This window comes from Culex quinquefasciatus, chromosome 3, assembly GCF_015732765.1.
Source record: "Culex quinquefasciatus strain JHB chromosome 3, VPISU_Cqui_1.0_pri_paternal, whole genome shotgun sequence".
In the NCBI taxonomy this organism is placed as follows: Eukaryota; Metazoa; Arthropoda; class Insecta; order Diptera; family Culicidae; genus Culex; species Culex quinquefasciatus.
Genome location: NC_051863.1, coordinates 115,612,475 through 115,631,290, shown reverse-complemented (window position 1 = coordinate 115,631,290; position 18,816 = coordinate 115,612,475). Strand labels below are relative to the sequence as shown.

Below are 18,816 nucleotides of genomic sequence, written 5' to 3'. Positions count from 1 at the left end.
TATACTTTTTAGTACAACTTTTGTTAGTTAATGTTTCTAGTTGGTAATATTGCTTTCAAATTATTAAGACAAGTAACCTGCAACAGAGCAATACAAAAACATGACGTTTTACTAGAAAATTATTGATTTTCGTAGAGTGTCTCATTGTTCCTACCAAGTGCGTCCACAATGAGACAGTTGAATAACTCTGGCTGTAGACGTTAGATCGCTCTCATATTTTGGTCAATGTTAGAACACTTTAAAAGAAAGAAAATGCAACAAAAAGCTCATTAAAACATGCTGATGAAAAAATACAAAAATCGTTGACCCAACTCTATGCATGAGTATTTTTGAAAAATTGTATAAATCCGGGCTGACGGAAATGACAAAATTAATAATAATTCAGTAACAAATCCTGCTAAAATAACAAAAACTGTTATAATTTTATCCTGAACATCAACTTCAAGAAGAAAAAATAATAACAGTTTCTGATAAAATAACAAAATTTGAATTGAAGTGATATTATATTGAAAATTTTTAATAACACGCTACTAAGAGGAAATGTTATACATTTCAAAAACTCTCCTAATAACAAGATTTGTTATTCGTTTGGTATTCTGACTTACAAATAAAATTACCATAAATCACACAAATGGAAAAGTTTCTAAGTGTCCATAACACAATCTTTTATTATTTTTTCTTTTGTTAAATATGTTTAGATCTTTGGGATAATTTTGTCCAATTTCGTTGGGGTCATTATTTTGGCCATGAATGGGGTCCTTAAGCTAAAATTATTCTAAAAAGTTAAAATTTTGAGAGCTGATTTTTTAAAATATTTGATATAACCCCTAAGGGATTTTGCTTAAATTGGCTAGAACAATGGGATAATTCTGACCATTTTCGTCAGGGTTATTATTTTGGCCATGAAATTATTCCAAAAGCCTTAAGCTAAAATTATTCCAAAAAGTTGAAATTTTGAAAGTTGATTTTTTTTAACTTTTCGAGCAATTCCAATAAAAATATTGCTCATTGATATAAGTTCAATTTTGGCCAAAAACGTACCTCAACTTTGAACTGCCGCCAAAATGACAGGATTTTTCTAGGAACAAGTTTTGTTCAGCTGATTCATCCTTTTAAGAGAATTTAGTTTCATTGAGAAGAACCCGAGAAATGGAAAAATCCATAAAAATCATGTTGACCCTATGTCACCCCCAGACCCAATGACACCACCACTGACGGTACTCTTTTAGAGACTTGTATAGAAAAGCCAACGATGAAAAAAGGAATCTTTGATCATAGGGAAAATACCCACAAAGTTCAAACCACATAAAGACTCCCAATTAAAAAAGGGTTTGGATACTTAACTTACTTGAAGAATTGTTTTAAAAGATTTCTGCATTTTTTTCTGGATTGAATACTTAGATGGATAAATTTCTTTAAACACTTTTGACCCTAAAGAAAATATTTAAAAGCCTAAAAGGTTGATTGCAAAAAAATCGTCAGTCAAATTCGCCGACCTGAATGGACCAACGAATAGACAAAAAAAGTCTTGTTCGCCAAAGTCTACCCCGAAGCCATGATTCGGCAAATGCTACAAATTACCAGTTAGTAGCTGCTACTGGTACCGATGTCCATTCACTTCAAACAAAAGTACATGTGTTGTGTGTGTAGCCACCAATAATTAGCCTCATCTTAATCGAGTGGCTTGGCGCACGAGGAAGCCACGACGGGACGGGTGAAAAAGGTGAAAATGTGGTGTCGAAGCTTAGCTTGGGAGAAGAAAAGAGAAAGAGAGAAAAGCGCCGAACTTTGGAGGCTGGCAGCAGCCCCCGTTTTTTTTCGAGGAAGAGGCCCGAACAAAAAAAAAAAACGCGCAAAAGTTTAAACTTTCCTGCCACCATCCAGTTGGGCATTCGTACGCCAGACCGCCAAACGAGTGCATCGTCTTAAGCTTAGCTCTCTCCTAGTCACACACTTGTACGGGAAGAGCTGCGAGCTTTTCCGTGGAAATTTTAAGGGGTGACGAAAAAGTTAAGGCTTTGTGTGGGGGAAAACACGCTCTAAAGTGATTCAAAACTCTTGGTCTGAGATCGAGAAGAGGAAAAAAAAGTTGGCTCAGCTCGTGGAAAACACACAAAAGTGCAGAACAAATTAACAGGTTGTGATTTTTTGTGCTGGCGAAACTTGTTTCGCAAGGAAATGTAGTGAAAAATTAAGGAAAAGCTCAAGAATAAAAAAACGGGTGGAAGAAAAGTGCACGGAAAAGTAAAACCCTTGTCGGGAAACTCTTTTTTTCTGCGGGAAAAGAGAGCAGACATACATACACACACACATACAGAAGTGGAAAACTCTTAATCAGAAAGTAATTTGCGCTGCCAGCGTTCATCCCTTGCGGGAGCGAAGAGAAGTGTGGACGGTTTATCCCGTGTGCTGAAAAGCTGGTGAAAAGTGGAAATTAAATTTTTCCTCTTAGTAAGAAGAAAATCAAAAGAAGAACGCCTTTTTCGGCGAAACGGAAGGAAAAGTCGAAAGCAGCTCTAGTTCTTTTTTTTTTGTTTGAGAAACAGAAGGAGTACGGAAACCGGCAGAAATTCGGTGAAGAGAAGTTAGTTTTTTTTTTCCTGGAGAAGAAATCCTGCCTTTGGGAAAGTACTTGAGGATCCTGCAAAAATGCTGCCGCTGCTGTTCTTTGTTTTGCTGACAGGTGAGTTTAGTAAGAGGCGTGAATTTGGCTGGAAGGTTTGTGGGTAGAATTTTAAATGAGGTTTTTTTTTAATGCATAGCAATCGAAGAAAAACTTAAAAAAATAGTTATAAAAAACTAAAAAACAAGTGAGCATTCCTAAGTGCTCAGCACTACATAAATTTGCAGAAAATGTATTTTTTTTAGTTTTAGTTCAAACACTTTAACAACTCCCAAAAAAATCGGTAACGATCAGTAGAGTACACAGTGCGTACTTCATACTGTGAATACTGTAAATCGAGGTGACATTGATAGCCGAGGTGACTATGATAGGTTTTAGATTTACGGAATACGTAAGGAATCATACCACCTACAACGGTCTGAATGATTCAATACCATTCCGTACGTATTTAATTTGATCTCTTAATTTTGCTAAAAAATCCCGAACTTATCAAAGCATCGGCTATCTTTGAAATTATGTAAATTAATTTGTATGAGATTCCTTGAATTATTCTATGTTTAAATATATAATATTTCTAAAGTTTTTTTTATGTTTCAATAAACTTTTTTTCCTTTTGGGTTGTTTTTTAATAAGCGGTTTCACAAGCAAAAAATGAAAATTATGTATTGCTTATTGTTTATTGGAAATAAAAAAAATCCAGACATGCTGTGAATTGTGATTTAATAAATCAAAAAAAAAAAACCACTTTGATCATATTGGAATTTAACGATACATCGTTGAGTAAGTCTTATCAATAGTCATTCCAATAAGACTCACTAGGATGTAGGTCGATTTTTCTTACTGAAAAAATCTCTTGTAATCAAAAATATCTACTTGAAAGTTGTTTGATTGGATGCTTGGCTACTGATTAATTGGTTAAAATGACAAAAAAACACACGCACACACACACACACAAATTGCAGATTATTTTTAATATTGTAAGAGTATCCTTTTTGAAAAATATTTGAATTTTATAAAAAAAATTGAGATTTTGAGACATGATTCAAGTGTGTTTGTATAACTTGAAATTTTTTGCCATTCTTACAAAAGAAAGCTTTGAAAATTCGTATACGGATTAGGAATTGTCCCAGAATTAAATCCTATTACTAATTTAAACTGGTACTAAAAACCTGATTTTTAAGAGCTCTTTTTCTTAAATACTTGTGCGATGTCTGTACCCGCTTTTAAAAAAAATCGCTCGTAAAACCTACAATTTTTATATTGCCCATTTGAAGCCGTGGGGTTGGAAACGAGTATTCTTATATGGATTCATAATTTAGGACCGGTAAAAGTGGTCAAAACTATTTTTAGATAACGCCTTCAAATTCAAAGAATTTAATTTCAAACAAAAAGCCATTCGAAAACTTGCACCATAAACTGTATGTGGCCGAAATTTGAAAAAAATATTTTCAAAGTTATTACCATTTTAGTGTTTCACGTCTTGTTTTCACCCTATTTTTTCTTATTTAATTTTTGGTTTCATACGGAATCATGTACTGATCATCAAATTTGAAGTCCCGGCTCGTTTTTGCTCGAAAAAGTCGAAACTTTACGCTTGTGCGTTTTACGCTGCGCGTGAAGATGTAACTTCTGGCTTATTGTTATAGATCGACAAAGTGCACTATTGATATATTTTGTTGAGTTGATCATAGACTAGCATGGAAGACTGAGTACCCTTTTAATCTGTCTTCCAATGTGTTTTTTTATTGATTAAAGGGGTAGGCGTGGAATGGTTACGCTATTCGCTTTGTAAGCGGAAGGTTCTGGGTTCGATTCCCATCTGCTCCTATCGAGAAATTATGGAAAGAAAGTATTCTGAACACTTGAATATGAACGAAAAATTCATTAGCTCGCAGCGGGGTTCGATCCCCCGTCCTTAGGGTCAGCAGACAAAAATGCTAACCACCAGACCATCGAGGCTTGGTTGACCAGAAGGATTAAGAATGCTATAAGAATCCAAGAAACTGGTTTGGAATCTGTGAACCTAATAACAGGACGACAATGCAATATTGAATGCAAAGTTTAATTCAAGGACACTTACTAGTTGCATAATTGTTAACTTTCAACACGACCATAATTCACCACAAAAAAGCTTGGTGAACCGAATTGGAAAGCTTCTAAAATTAATCCAAGAACACACGAAGAATTATAGGGACTATAAATAGCTATAACCGGCCACATCACCTACCACGGTGAATCCTGGCTTCACACCCATCTTACTACGAGATACTTTGTCGAAGACGCAGCCGATTTAGCGGTCTTCATCACTCAAGTATCGGACTAAAATTCCCATCCACTTCCCCGAGTTTTACCACTGGTCGTGGCCGGAGCTGTGATTGACTAGCATGATAGGGACTTTTGAAAGTTGCGAAGTGGTGATGATTGGTTCCTACTCTTCATCTGTGGTCCTCGGAGCAATTTTTGGAGGTCCTGGTCAATTTCAAAGTAGCAACTACGGGTAGAAAGAAATGCTATGCTATGCTATGCTATGCTATGCTATGCAATATGTTTTTTCTTGATTAACGTCTTGGTGATCTGAAATCGGGTTTTTTTTGTAAAATTCTTTAAATTTTTACCATAACTTAAAGTCATTGCGTAATTGAAGAATATTCAATAAAAAATATTTATCTATACGACGAAATAATTCAGAAAAACATGAATGGCAATTGAGTAATGAAATAATTTAAAGGAATTTAATCAAGATTGCATGCACTGAAGACAAAATTAATTTTCTTATGTAAGGCTGGTACAAATTTTACATCAAGGTTTTGTCCCTTGGCCCTGGGAAAGGTTCGACTATCGAAAGTTCTAAACATAATGTTCCACAAAATGCATTGATTATCATCACAATAATGCTACCCTCAAACATTTGCAAAATATCAATGATTTTTTTCTAACTCTTACGTTTTGTATCAAACTGTGGTCCAATGTTGAAAATTATAAAAAATGTTAAAGGCTAGATTTGATTTCAAAGGCATAAATAAACGTTATATAAAATATTCTGAATTGTTTACAAATATTTTTTTTAAGTTTTTTTTCGAATTGAAATTACAATTTAAATCAATAATTTTGTTTTTGTTTTTGCAGCGGTTAACTTGAAATAAAATTTTCAATTGAATTAAATACAATCTAATCAAGCATCCCCAATTAATGGCTTTGCTCACAACCTCGAATACTGAAAAAATCTATACTTAAAGCTAACAATTAATAAAATTTTCATTGAAAATCATTTCCTCCGTAAAGTTGGCTCAAATTGGAAAAAAATAACTAAACAATAAATTCTAAAAAAAATTTTGGTTGCACTAGATGATCACTTGTTCAATAATTAAAGCTCTTCAAAATTTATTTCTTGATATATAGCAATTTAAGTGTTTTATGTATGATGGGAAACAAAAAAACTTTTTCAAATGCGAGAAAACATTCATATGATAATCAACTCAGATTTAAAATTATTGACCTTGAATTTTATTGTTGAAGATTGTTTTACAAAATGAAAAATACGAATTATATACAAACATACATACAAATGAATCATTCTGAGCATGATAGGGAAGTGTTCAAAGTGCCTCTAGAAGTAATTTTTAACGAATTTGAAATGCTTCAAAAGTAAGTTAGCTATAATTTTGATATCATAGATATAAAGGATTAATTCAAAAGTGTTATGTTTTTCTCAACGAAAGTTAGTTTAAATCGAAATGCAGACTTCATTTTCAGATTCTTTGGACAATTTCACACTAAGAAACGCTAAAAATAGTTTCTAGGTTATCAGTTTAAGTGTTATTCTAACAGCAATCAAAACAATCTTATAACATTTTATTAAAAAAACATAGACTAACAAAAAATTGACTGTCAATTTTCCAAATGAAACATTGTATCACAAAATTCTTTACACATCCTTATAGTTATGCTACTATCAAAACTGGCAAAATATCAATAAATTTATGAAAACATTAGAATTTCTGGTTCGAGAATTCAAAATTTGTAAAAAGATTTGTCAGTCTTTGTTAAAACAAAAATACATAAATAGCATTTTGCAATGTATTCTGAATGGATTTTTTGGATTTTGCAGTTTTTTTCCATTAAAATGTAAATTTTACCAGTTTTAAATAAACCTTTCTAATGTTAAACTTATTCAATTTGCTCACTTTTAGGCCGAAATTTTATAGAAACACAGTGATTCCGGTTTATTTCTTAACAATTTCAAACCTTAAGTCACAATATACATTGTTATTTCACCACAAGGATCAGGTGTTTATGAAAATTTATTTGTCTGGACTGGATTTAGAAGTGGCTCGTTCCATTTTTTTAACTGTTGTCTATTTCCTTGAGTCTTTCTCGCTAAGAAGCTCACGGAAGAATGTTACTCTCTTGTTGGACATTTATTGTCGGCTTATCCCTTGCGTCTCGTTTAGAAGTGGTCTCATCCCATCAGACACTTTCAGTGTTTATCGTTTGCAACGATCTGCTAAAAGGTAGTTTTGCACTTAACTTCGTTGTGTCCCAGCGTCAATTTCACGTTTTTTGACCTGAAATTTTTTTTTGCGCAGCATAAATTCCCAATCAAAAGCCAACATTTCAGCAGGAAGCCTATAACAGTGTTTTCTGTTTCCTAATGACATCTTAATATTTGTGCACCCATAAATATTCATAATCAAAAAAAGAAAGAAGATTCCAACCCCCCCCCCCCCCCCAAGTCAACCCTAATATTTCACACACTTTCTAAACCGAAAACCTCCCGCAGCGATCTGGACAGCTTAATCCGAGAACGTATCGCCAATGGTTTCCCCACGGTCAATTAATACTGTCCGTGAGCAAATTAGTCCCTCTGGGAGGTGTGATGAATTTATGAGGGGGGCAAAAAAAAGCCACCCAGCATCGTCAGGTAGTCAGTTAATCGAAACCTTCTTCTTGGAGTATCATAAAGTGGGCATCTCGCGATGGAGGTTAATGAGCACACGCGAAACGATCGCGGCTCTTTGAGCTGACAGCGGAAACACGTGCCATAACTACACTGGTTTCCAAAATATTTTAAGGTCCGGTGCATATTTTATGTAAACTTTGTTTCGCCCCACAATAAGCTGGGAACCAAGAAAAATATTTGTCTGCTTAATATTTAAATAATCATTTAAAAAAAATCTCTCTTATTTTCGTTTACAGCATTTATATAATTGCAAACTAGTGCAAACTTTAGGTCAGTTTTGGTGCAAAAGGCATTATGTATCGCTTTGCACCTCAACACGAGTTAATCATGGTAGTTATTTTTCATGGAGATTTTTCTTGCTTCTCTTCCTGGTTATGCCCCACGGAAGTGTTAAATTTCTCTTCATGACTTGGGGTGTTTTTATCGTTTCACTCGTTGCGGGTTAAAAATAGCTATTTAATAGATACCTTCAACTATAGATTCGTTTCGTTTTCTCTCTCTCTTTCCAGCGTCCGCCGCCCTAGGTGGCTCCGACAAGAGCAGTCACACGTCGATGGTGAAGACGCTGCGGTCCGACGTCGGGCTGGCCGGCAAGGTCGTCGCGTTCAATGCCACAAGCGCGGGCTCCCGCAAGCCGAAGCGCTCCAACGGCGAGATCCCGCTGCTGATCATCCGGCCGATCGACGGCAAGAAGAAGAAGAAGGTCTACAAGGATCCCGGCGTGAAGATCATGTCCGGGGGCGTGGCCTCGTATGGGAACTACCCGGGTAAGAGTTTTCACATCTTAGTTTTGGCCTAAAGTTACCGTCATCTGGTGCGATCCGGGACAGCTGCTTTATTTACGTTTTGGTAGAAGTTTAGATATTTTTGGTTGGTTTCAAGTAGAGCAGACTTAGAGAGACCTAATAAGTTCATAGAATTCAAATAATAATAAAGCATTGAAGAACTTTTGAATTTCTATCCTTCTTCAGACAGTATTGCCAATTCACCCCAGTTGACAGTATTTTAGAACTGCAAAAAAAAATCATTAGTATAAGAAGACAGTTTACTAGAATTGATTTGGTTTGATTAGATTCCCATACAGGAAAAAGTTTTAGGAATTCTACAGAACTCAACAAAATAGCTACATCATAGCAATTTTGACCGCGGCAGTATAAAACTCTCTTCAAGTACTCTTCCAATCTCTTATAAAAGGTTTCAATGGTATCCTGCCTAGGTCCAACATGCTTTGCTGTAGCTCTATGAAGAGCAACAATAATCGGGCTGTAATCCCGATTGAAGCGAGAAATAGCACTAAAAGTCAACTTTATTTTCCTTTCCTTCCCACAGAAATCCATACGAGCGATGGCGAAATCTTCTCGCTAGAGCACATGCTGCCAATCCTCGGCCTGGAGGATGGTCTTCAAGGGCATGCCCAAGTACCCGCACTTGTCGAACCATTTCATTCCGTCCCCACAGTTTAAGCCATCGGAGTTCCACCAGTTCCTGACGTCTTCTCCGGGTAAGGGCAAGGAAGAACTGCTGCATCCGACGCTTTCGCTGGGTCCCTCGTCGTCGGGGTGTCTTACAAGCCTACGGAGTCCGGAGCTCCGGCTCAGTCCCTTCCGTCGCCCCCACCGCCAAACTTTGCGCCGGCCATAAATACCGAGGATCAGCTGCTGAAGCTGGGCCAGCAGGCTATTAGCAAGCTGGAGACGCCCGGATCGACGGCATCGCTGGTCCAGGAGAAGCCGGCCTTTGTGAAGCCGGACCAACTACCAAGCAAGTTCAATTTTCACAAAATGCCATTAGAACACACCCAAATTGTTAAAGCTATCCCACTCAACCACGCAGGCTTCGGTTCGTCGAGCTTCTTCGGTGGTCACAATGACATTTTCAAGCATCAAAAGCCAAGCTTTGGTCCTGCTCCCTCCTCCCAACAAACCTTTTACAAGAAACCCCAAATGGTCAGTCCGTTGTCAATTTCGACCAACTTTTACTACCCAAAAAATGTTGCCACTGAAGAGCAGCAACAGCATCAGTACTACAAACATCAATCCCAACATCAGTCCCAAGCTCCCCAAACCTACTCCCACCAAGCCCCGGCTCCGACTCCGGTGACTCACGTCAACTACTACTTCCCCAAGGAGATCGAAGCCTCTCCCCAACCTCAGCCCCAAACCGTGGCCCACCAATATCCGGCACCCCCATCCATTCAGCATCCCTCCATCCCGGTGAACACAGTTCAAAATGGCGAACATGTTGACTTTGTTGTTCCCAAGCAACCCTCCCACGAATCCCAGAGCAATCCCTCGGACAAGCAGCCCTTCACGGCGTTCAAGAACCAGTACAAGCAAACCTTCCAAAAGTACCAGGCCCTGCCCCAGCAGCAGCTCCAACAGCCCAACTTTTACGCTCACAAACAGCAACCCCAGTTCGAGTACTCCAACTCCAAGCCCAACAGCTATGAAAACGGTCCCGTCACCTACGAATACCACGGTCCCTCCTCCTACCACAACCGGTCCAAGGTCGAAACGCAGCACCTACCGGAACCTCTCCCATACTCCGCTCCCCAGTACCTGCCCCTGCCCCAGGCCCAACCCCTCCAACAACCCGCTCCCGCCCTAACCCTGCACCAGACCCATCCCCACCAGCACCAAAGCCAGCAGCAGCAGCCCAGTCCCCAGTCCCAGTCCTTCCAATCGTCCTCCCACCAAAGCAGCAACGGAGCCCACTGGAAGCTGGCCCGGCGGAACCACGACCACATCAAGCCCGTCGTCGAGCCGGCGGTTGACTCCGAGGCGGACAGTTCCCACGCGCCAACCAGCCCGGTCCAGTCGGTGGTCGTCAAGTCGTCGAAGCCCGTCGAAAAGTCCACCACCGAGGTGAAGGTCGAGGTCAAGCATCCGGTGTCCGTCGTTGCCCAGTCCAGGTCGGATGATAAGCAGCAGCAGGGGGCAAGACAGGAGCAGAAGCAGCAGGATAACGGACGCAGTTCAGGGACATCGGCGACAACGAGAAAGCCTCGGCAGTGAAGGTAAGGATGCGTTGTAGGTAGAGTGTGACGGGCGGGAATATTTGGATTGTTTTATTTTAAGAATTTGATGATTTACCAGGCATTTGATTTGAGTTAAAAGAATTGAAAATTAATAGTTTGTGAATTGGACATTTTAAAAGATTAACTTTAATTTTTGATTTGTACAGTTTTAAATCAAACTTTTTTTAGTAATGTGCAGTAAAATTGTAAAACTGAGAGTCATTTGAATAACATATCATTGAACATCAAAATAATTAACATAAAAAATTATCAACCATTGCAGTGATACAAAAAAAATCATTTAAATTGATTAATTTTAAAACAAGGGGTTTCCAGCATCATGTCAGACTGTTCATTAATCCGGAATTACATGGAGTTTGAGCAAGTAATTCTGTAATTTCTTATTTACTCAGTAATTCCAGAATAATCCTGGTAATTCCTAATAATTCCAGTAATCCTAGTAATTCCATGATTCTTTTTTGTGAAAACGTACTTTAGAAAATAACAAAACAATAAAAATAACTGTTGAAAAAAAAAAATCTCGGTTAACCTTTGTATTAATCTATTTATTGCTTATTAATTTTCAAAAAAGAATTTCCGGCACCGTACCAAAGTTGTAGCTGCCAAAGCTGTATTTTGTACCTTACGAAATTTTTTGCTGAAGTTATCTTGCAAAAATTGAGCTGAAGTTACCTTGACCAATTCCGTGTAGTTTCTGGTAATCACTAGTAATTTTGAAAATGATTGTAATCCGTGGCATATTGCCAGTAATACTGGTAATTAGATTCAGACTCGTCAGTAATCCTTGATGCTGGAAACCCCTTGTTTTGAAATAACCAATTGATTTTCAGTTGCGATTGCAGAAATGTACTATTTAACTTATCATCAGTGGGGGTGACTATGGGTCAAAAAAGATACACCATTCGTAATTTCTAAGGAACAAAAACAATTTAAATAACAACGAAAACGTAGAATTGTACGTAGAATAGCTATTTAACTGACATTGTCCCCAAATATGATGGAATTTGAATGTTGGAATGGAATGTACAATGTTTGAAGTAGAGATTTGCATACATTTGGGTACCGTAAAACGGGGTGACTTTGATAGGTTTGCCGCAAAATGAAGAGTACAATTCTGTAGTTTTTTTAAAAGGTCCAATAAACCAAATTTTACCCCTGACTCAAGGCGGTTTCAAAAACACCCAAAAAGCAAAAAACTGGAAATTTGGTTTATTGGACCGTTTAAAAAAACCCAGAATCAAAATACGTACGGAATTGTTTAGAATCATACTGACCATGGTAGAGAAGTGTTCAATGTACCTCAAAAAAAACTTTTCATAAAATTTTGAAAAGATTAATTAGTTAACTATAGCTAAGAAAATGTTGATGAAAGTCATTATTTTAAACTTCTCAAAGTGTCATGATTTTCTCAATGAACATGACTTTGAATCGGAAAACAGAATTAATTTTCGTATTCTTTGGACAATTTTCCACTAGGAGAAAGGTAAATAAGTATTTAAATATTAAATAATATGTGCACCCAAAATTAAAGAACGAGGGGATAGTCGTCACAAAAAGAAACGTGAGGAAAGTGCTATTTTGCGAGAGCATAGTCCTCTCGCGTGTTCATTCGTTCATTGGAACAGTTCATCCTTTTGAGTGGCTTATATGGACAAATGACCGCCACTTAGTCACCGAACCATGGTAGCCCATACGGCAAAGGCACGGTTCAATATGCCTAAGGTTTTGGGTTCGAGTCTCGGTACCGGTACTTTTTTTTATAGATGAACTTTTTTTTGAAGATAAACACATGAGTAAAGTACTCTCGGTAATTTTGGGATTTATCCTCTCAGTCCGCACACAGTACCATTTTACTATCGAATCGTGTTCTTTATCCTCTCGTATGCCGATGTCCAGTTCTGGGTGTTTTTGAAACACAATTAAAAAATCTCCAAATTCATAGACAACTTCAGTTGAACAAATTTCATGTACCGTAAACTGGGGTCAATTGGGACACATGGGGCGAATTGGGACAGCAGTTTTAACCATGTTGGAGCACAATATTTTGATTTTTCATGATGGTTTCGGTTAGAACAGACTTAGGCCAACAAAATGTGTACATCAATTTTCAAATTTAAAAGCTTTAAATGCTCTAAAAACTGCTGTCCCTATTCAGACTGTAGTCCCGATTCACCCCAGATTACGGTAAAATGTGAAAACTTTTGATACGTGCTTCGAATTCAGTATAAAATACAATATAAATCAATAATTTTATAAACAGTTTCAACAAATTTCACGCCAAATTCCATGTTTTAAAAAATTTAACATAAAATTTATATTTATTTTGTTAAAAACTTATAAACTTCGTTAACTAAATAAAAACACTGATTTTTTTCTTAAAAACAAGAAAAACTATGACTATGAGTCACCCTGGAATTTACACTAAGAAATTTTGATGTAACTATTTTTCAAAACACTATTGAAAAACTTTTTTTCCAAAATAGTGCATGGACTTTGTGTGGTCTACCCCAGTACATGCTTAAAAAATAATAATTTTGAGAAAAACCTTACCTGTTGGAAAACATTAAAAAAACAAATTGAAATCCTATCAAAGTCACTCCGGTTTACGGTACGTTTCAAACAATGAAGCACTCGCCGTCGAGCAGTTTTTGCCAGTTCGCTCCATCAGAAATACATTGTAAAAAAAAGCAACAACTGCTCGATGGCAGGTGCTCCATTCCAATAAAAATATAAAAAGTTTAACGTTCGAGAGGCTTTGGGCAAAATCGCACGTCAACTTATGGCAGCAGGATTTGTTCTAGGAACGAGATTATTTCAGCTAAGCCATCTTAAAATTTACCCTACAGAACCCTTTCAACCCTCTACTGCCTAAATTTTCTTCGAAAATCTTTATTTTTCCCGTGTTTTGATTTTGAGCAACTTTTGTTCTATGAAAAACTTGACTTCTATGGTTTTATGTTTTACTTGTTTCATTTTTAGTATTTTAATTTGCATTTATCTTGTTTAGTTTATGTTTGTTTTTTGGTACTAGGGGAACTATACCCTTTCTCAGCCTATTTCTATTATCGGCCTATCAGCACTTTGATCATGAATTACAGCTTTTATAAAGTGTTTTTGACTGTTTCAAAGTAATAAATAGCTCAAATATGAGTGAGCAAGCAACTCTCCATTGTTGATAAATCCGAAAATGTTGATTTAATGGCGGAAAATGGAAAAAGTGATGAGAATCGGTCAAACGGCTAAGAGTGATTAAAATGGGTATATTTCCCCTATTTGGCCTATTCTACCACCTCCTATCATTACATTTTGCCTATCTTATTTTGTAATGTTTTTACAACAGCTTTTTAAATTTTTTGCTGGTTTTTCGCAATTTCTCCTATAAAATGGCACCATTATTATTTAAATTGTAAAAAAATGCGTAGAGGCATAGTCAGGGACACTAGAAAAATTACTGCATACTTCTTTTTACTGAAAATATAGGAAATTTTAGTAAAAACACAGCTTAAGTTGCCCACTAAAAAAAATGACATTTTTAAAAACATTGGCAAAGTCACATAAAATAAGTAAAACTTCCAACCCAAAAGTTTTCTAAAATTTCAAGAGTCCTTCTTTCAAATGCATTTTAAATATCAATAATTGGTTGAAAAATGGATTTTTGGCAATTTATTCAATCGAAGCTCGTCTGATGGCGGGGTTGACCCAATGTCATCCTCACTGACGATATTTTGAATTCAATAACTACTATCATTTGGTGATTTCTGCACAAAAATTTCAGACGGTAAGCAACTACTGTACTGTAGACTGTCAATATAGCTTGTGAAATATCTTCATTCAACTCGTGATTGCCACCAAAAGCATTTTCTTTCTATCACTCCTACTCTTTCCTCGTTCACGCAGACTCGATGATGATTCTTTTGTTTTCTCAGAACTGAAAGAACACGGAGGGGGGTTTGTAAAGATGTTTATGGAGTTACAAAACATACATTATGTAAAGTGTAAAAATAATTAAAAACAAGGGTAAATTTGTGAAATCGTTTGTCTTGAATGTATTTGTAAACTTGTATTTCTAGTTGATTTTTTTTAAATTTTTTTTTTCGAATTTTAAAAATTAAAACGAATAATTTTGTTATTTGCCCAGATTTCTCCTCGAAATTCAAGAATTTCAGAAGTTTCGACATGTTGAAAATCGAAGCAGTCTCAAGAAGGATGCTGTTTATCAAAATTTAACACGAATGGTGAAGCATTACTCTGCAAAGGTTTCATGGTGAAAAATGTTTACACTTTCTATTAAGGGGTTACATAAACATAAATCGGCAAAAATGTTAGAGTTTACCATAACAAATTTGACGACATTTGGTTGTATCATTTCTATCAAATAGCTTTTTGAAGTTATTAATTTAAAAAAAAAAACGAGTGCCACGATATCTCATCATTGATTTTATCAAATCGGCACAAATTTAGAGAAAATTCGTTAAACTAGTCCTGTGTGTGACTTAAACAAACAGTTTTCATTAAAAAAAATCGTCAGGTTTTCATTTTTGTATTTTTTTAAGAAGCAAAATTCGCAATGCACTCGCGATATGTCTAAAGAATCTTCATCCAAATTGGTCCAATCCCTTCTCAAGATATTGTGGCACCCGAAGTTTGACAGTTCGGTTTGCGCTTGACAAATTTTTTAAACTTAAATCGTCTTTATCTCAGTTCAATAATGAAATATCTTTATGAAATTTTTAGGAGCGATTGAAAATCATCTTTAAATAGATTTAGTGAATTTTCAGAAATATGTTTTATTTTTATTTTCTGCATGTACTCTTAACATTACAGTTTCTACAGTTTCAATATAAAGGAAACGTTTCAGTAAGAAATAGCGTCATTAAACAAATCAAATTTAATGATTTCTAGGAATCAGGTAATTTAAAAAATATTAGTCACATTTTGTTATCTTTGAACCTATCTTTAGCCTTCTTTGATAATAATTTCACAACGTCTTTACTATAAATTTCTAAATCTATAAAACACTTGAAATTACCTTTAACTTAATTTCTTTTGTTTTTCATTTTGTTTTTTTTTTTCAAATTCTGCTTACACTTTCATTTTCCACGCCTCAAATCTTTATCACTTTCAATCAGTCTCCCTTTCTTCAAATCTCAAACTGCTTTACTATCCAGATAATCAATCAATTTTGTGTACTTTCATTTTCAACTCCTTCAATTTTCCACCAGATTTCGAAGCAATCTAACGGCCAGCGAGCACGTGAATCTACCGGTGTGATGCTGTACCAGAGAGAGTGAGAAAGAGGTCAGATAACATGATGAGAGAGAGAAATCTTCAGCCACCTGTTGATAACAACGTCGAAAGATGGAGGAAAACCCCCGAAAACATCGCACGAACGGAAAGCTTTCCGGCAAGTTTGGAGCTTTTACGTAATTGACGCGGTGGCTGTCATTGAACTTTTGTGAGGCGCATTTGTACCAGAAGCTTGCTGATTTGTTGTTAAATTATAATTATACTGCTAATGTTGAATTGTTTGTGTGAGAATGATTGTTTGTTAGAAGAATGAAAGAGAGTTAGTTTGAGTTATAATGATTTGTTTAAAAGTTACCTAACCAGAATTGTTAAAGTTTGATTTCATGGTTCTTTCTCCCTGTCTAAGCCTTCCATAGATTTCAAACCTAGCAAATAATCGTAAACTCTACTGATAGTGAATAATTTATTGACTCTGCTTAAGATTGATTGATTTTCAATCGATGCATGCAGAAATTGCTCCTTGATGAGCAAAAAAACCTTCTTCTAGATTGTAGACCACCTTTGGATAACAAACAAAAAATATCGAAAATAAAGAGATGAAAATAAAAATGAACAAAAGCAAAATAAATGTGGTTTCATTGCAAATAATTGCTTCATCACCAGGGGGGAAATCATCGAACTCTCGGTTGAATTCATTGATCGGCGGTTGAACTATGTGCGGTGTACGTGCATTTCTGTTTACCCATCAACAATCATCATCATCATCTTCAGTGTTAGAAGATACTGGAAGCTGTTGGGTAAAAAGTGCCAATTATACATCCGATTTGGCCGTTGCTCACATAGATGGTCCACGATGATGACTTTGAGATTTGGATAAGGTGAGTTGAGCAGGGCAAAAAAGAATGTTGTGTTCATTTGGAAGCAAGTACTTTTGCTGCCCCTCAAGGGTTGAGGCTCAATGGATAAGCCTTTGGGCAGGGTAAGTGTGCGAATTATTGTTGATTGACCTTCGTGAAAAACTCTCGTCATGTTTAGAGCAGGGCCTAGCACATCGCCTTCGGAAGGTGATAAAAAGTGAATGTGTCTATGAGTAACAACCATTTGTTAATTTTTATAAAATTATTTATGCATATTTTGTCAAGTGAGCAATTCTTTGAAAATTCGGTCATTCGTTTTTTTTGGACTTTTGAGAAAAAAGAAAAAAAATTGCAGATTTTTTAATCAACTGTTTTTTCACTAAAACTCAATTTCCCTAAAACATATTTTTTTATTTTCGAGATTTTTTTATATGTTTTAGGGGACAAAAATCCGCAACTTTTGAGCCATAGAGAAACATGGTCAAAAAATCTGCTGCCGAGTTATGAATTTTTGAAATAATAGTGATTTTTGGAAAAAATCCAAGTTTCATGCAAAAACAAGTTTGACATTATTTTTTAATGCAAAATTGAATTTGCAGTCGAAAAGTACTTTACAGATTTTTTGATAAAGGGCTCCGTTTTCAAGATATAGCCATCGAATGTTTGATTTTTGCGAAATATTCTCAGTTTTTCAATTTTTAAAAATAGTGACCGTAAATGACCATTTCTAAAAATATTTTTTTTTGAGAAGTTCAGAAAATTTGCTATAAAATTGTCTAAGAGACATTAAAGTTTGGACTCGGGTTGCTGAGATAGAGCCACTTTAAGAAAAAGAAACACGAAAATTGAAGTTTTCTTAATCTCACCAAAATAATCAACCATTTTCTAAAGACGATATCTCAGCAATGAATGGTCCGATTATCAATGTTAATGCATGAAACATTCGTGAAATTTTCCGATCTTTTCGAAAAAAAATATTTTGATTTTTTTTTTTAAATCAAGACTAACATTTTGAAAGGGCCAAACATTTAATATTACGCCCATTTAAAATGCTTGTCTTTATTTAAATAATTCAAAATATTTTTTTTCGAAAAGATCGGAAAATTTCACGAATGTTTCATGCATTAACATTGATAATCGGACCATTCATTGCTGAGAAATCGTCATTAGAAAATGGTGGGTTATTTTGGTGAGATTAAGAAAACTTCAATTTTCGTGTTTCTTATTCTTAAAGCGGCTCTATCTCAGCAACCCGAGTGCTATCTTCAATGTCTTTTAGACAATTTTATAGCAAATTTTCTGAACTTAAAAAAAAATATTTTTAGAAATGGTCACTTTTTGGCACACATTTTTAAAAATTGAAAAACTGAGAATATTTCGCTAAAATCAAACTTTCGGTGGCTATATCTTGAAAAAGGAGCCCTTTATCAAAAAAATCTGTAAAGTACTTTTCGATTGCAAATTCAATTAGCATTAGCATTAGCATTTGGAGGACGCCCCACCACCGGAAGGCTCCACAACGCTTATCCCACTGTTTGGTGTGGTTGTGTTAGACCCTCATCCGGAACAATAATCCAACACGGGAGATACCATGTCTTCTTCTTTTGATGAGTGTGTAATACAGCCCAGGGCATAAGAGGGTCCACGCCGGGTCCAAGCTATCCTCGGGGAAATGAAGGAATGTTAGTAAACACCTATCTAAAGTGCGCAGGGACCCCTACGTCACCTTAGTGGTATAGATGTTTGTAAGGAGGTTTTGGACTCAATGTTAGTAGAAAGGTAAGACCCTAGGATATACCTTGACAGGTATTGCGGGCGTGTCAAAAGTTTTTAACCGATTGTGTATTGAGCAGTACCTGCATTAACATTTAAAAGTTAAAGTCAAACAGCCGGCTGTAGAGTGAAATTTACTATTTATTGTGTAAATTTTAATTGAATTTTATTTAATACGTAGAAAATGATTTTTAACTGATAGTGTACTGGTGATAAATTTAGATCAGGCTTGTTTTTTAGTTGTTGAATTGTTTTATTTTCAGTTTAATATATTCAAATTTAGTTTTGATACTAAGTTGAAATAGTTATTGTTTTGATA

General features: G+C 35.9%; 1 protein-coding gene across 1 annotated transcript in view; it reads left to right on the top strand.

Moving 5' to 3' along the window:
* LOC6040036 (chromatin modification-related protein eaf-1) overlaps positions 1-16,491 on the top strand; it is a 34,588-nt gene extending 18,097 nt beyond the window's left edge. Inside the window, 7 exon segments of the mRNA XM_038265133.1 lie at positions 2,125-2,683; positions 8,093-8,350; positions 8,913-8,976; positions 8,978-9,126; positions 9,171-9,344; positions 9,417-10,599; positions 15,843-16,491. Of these exon segments, the coding sequence (XP_038121061.1) occupies positions 2,650-2,683; positions 8,093-8,350; positions 8,913-8,976; positions 8,978-9,126; positions 9,171-9,344; positions 9,417-10,597 (1,860 nt within the window). The 5' untranslated portion in view covers positions 2,125-2,649 and the 3' untranslated portion in view covers positions 10,598-10,599; positions 15,843-16,491.
* The last annotated feature ends 2,325 nt before the right edge of the window (positions 16,492-18,816 follow it).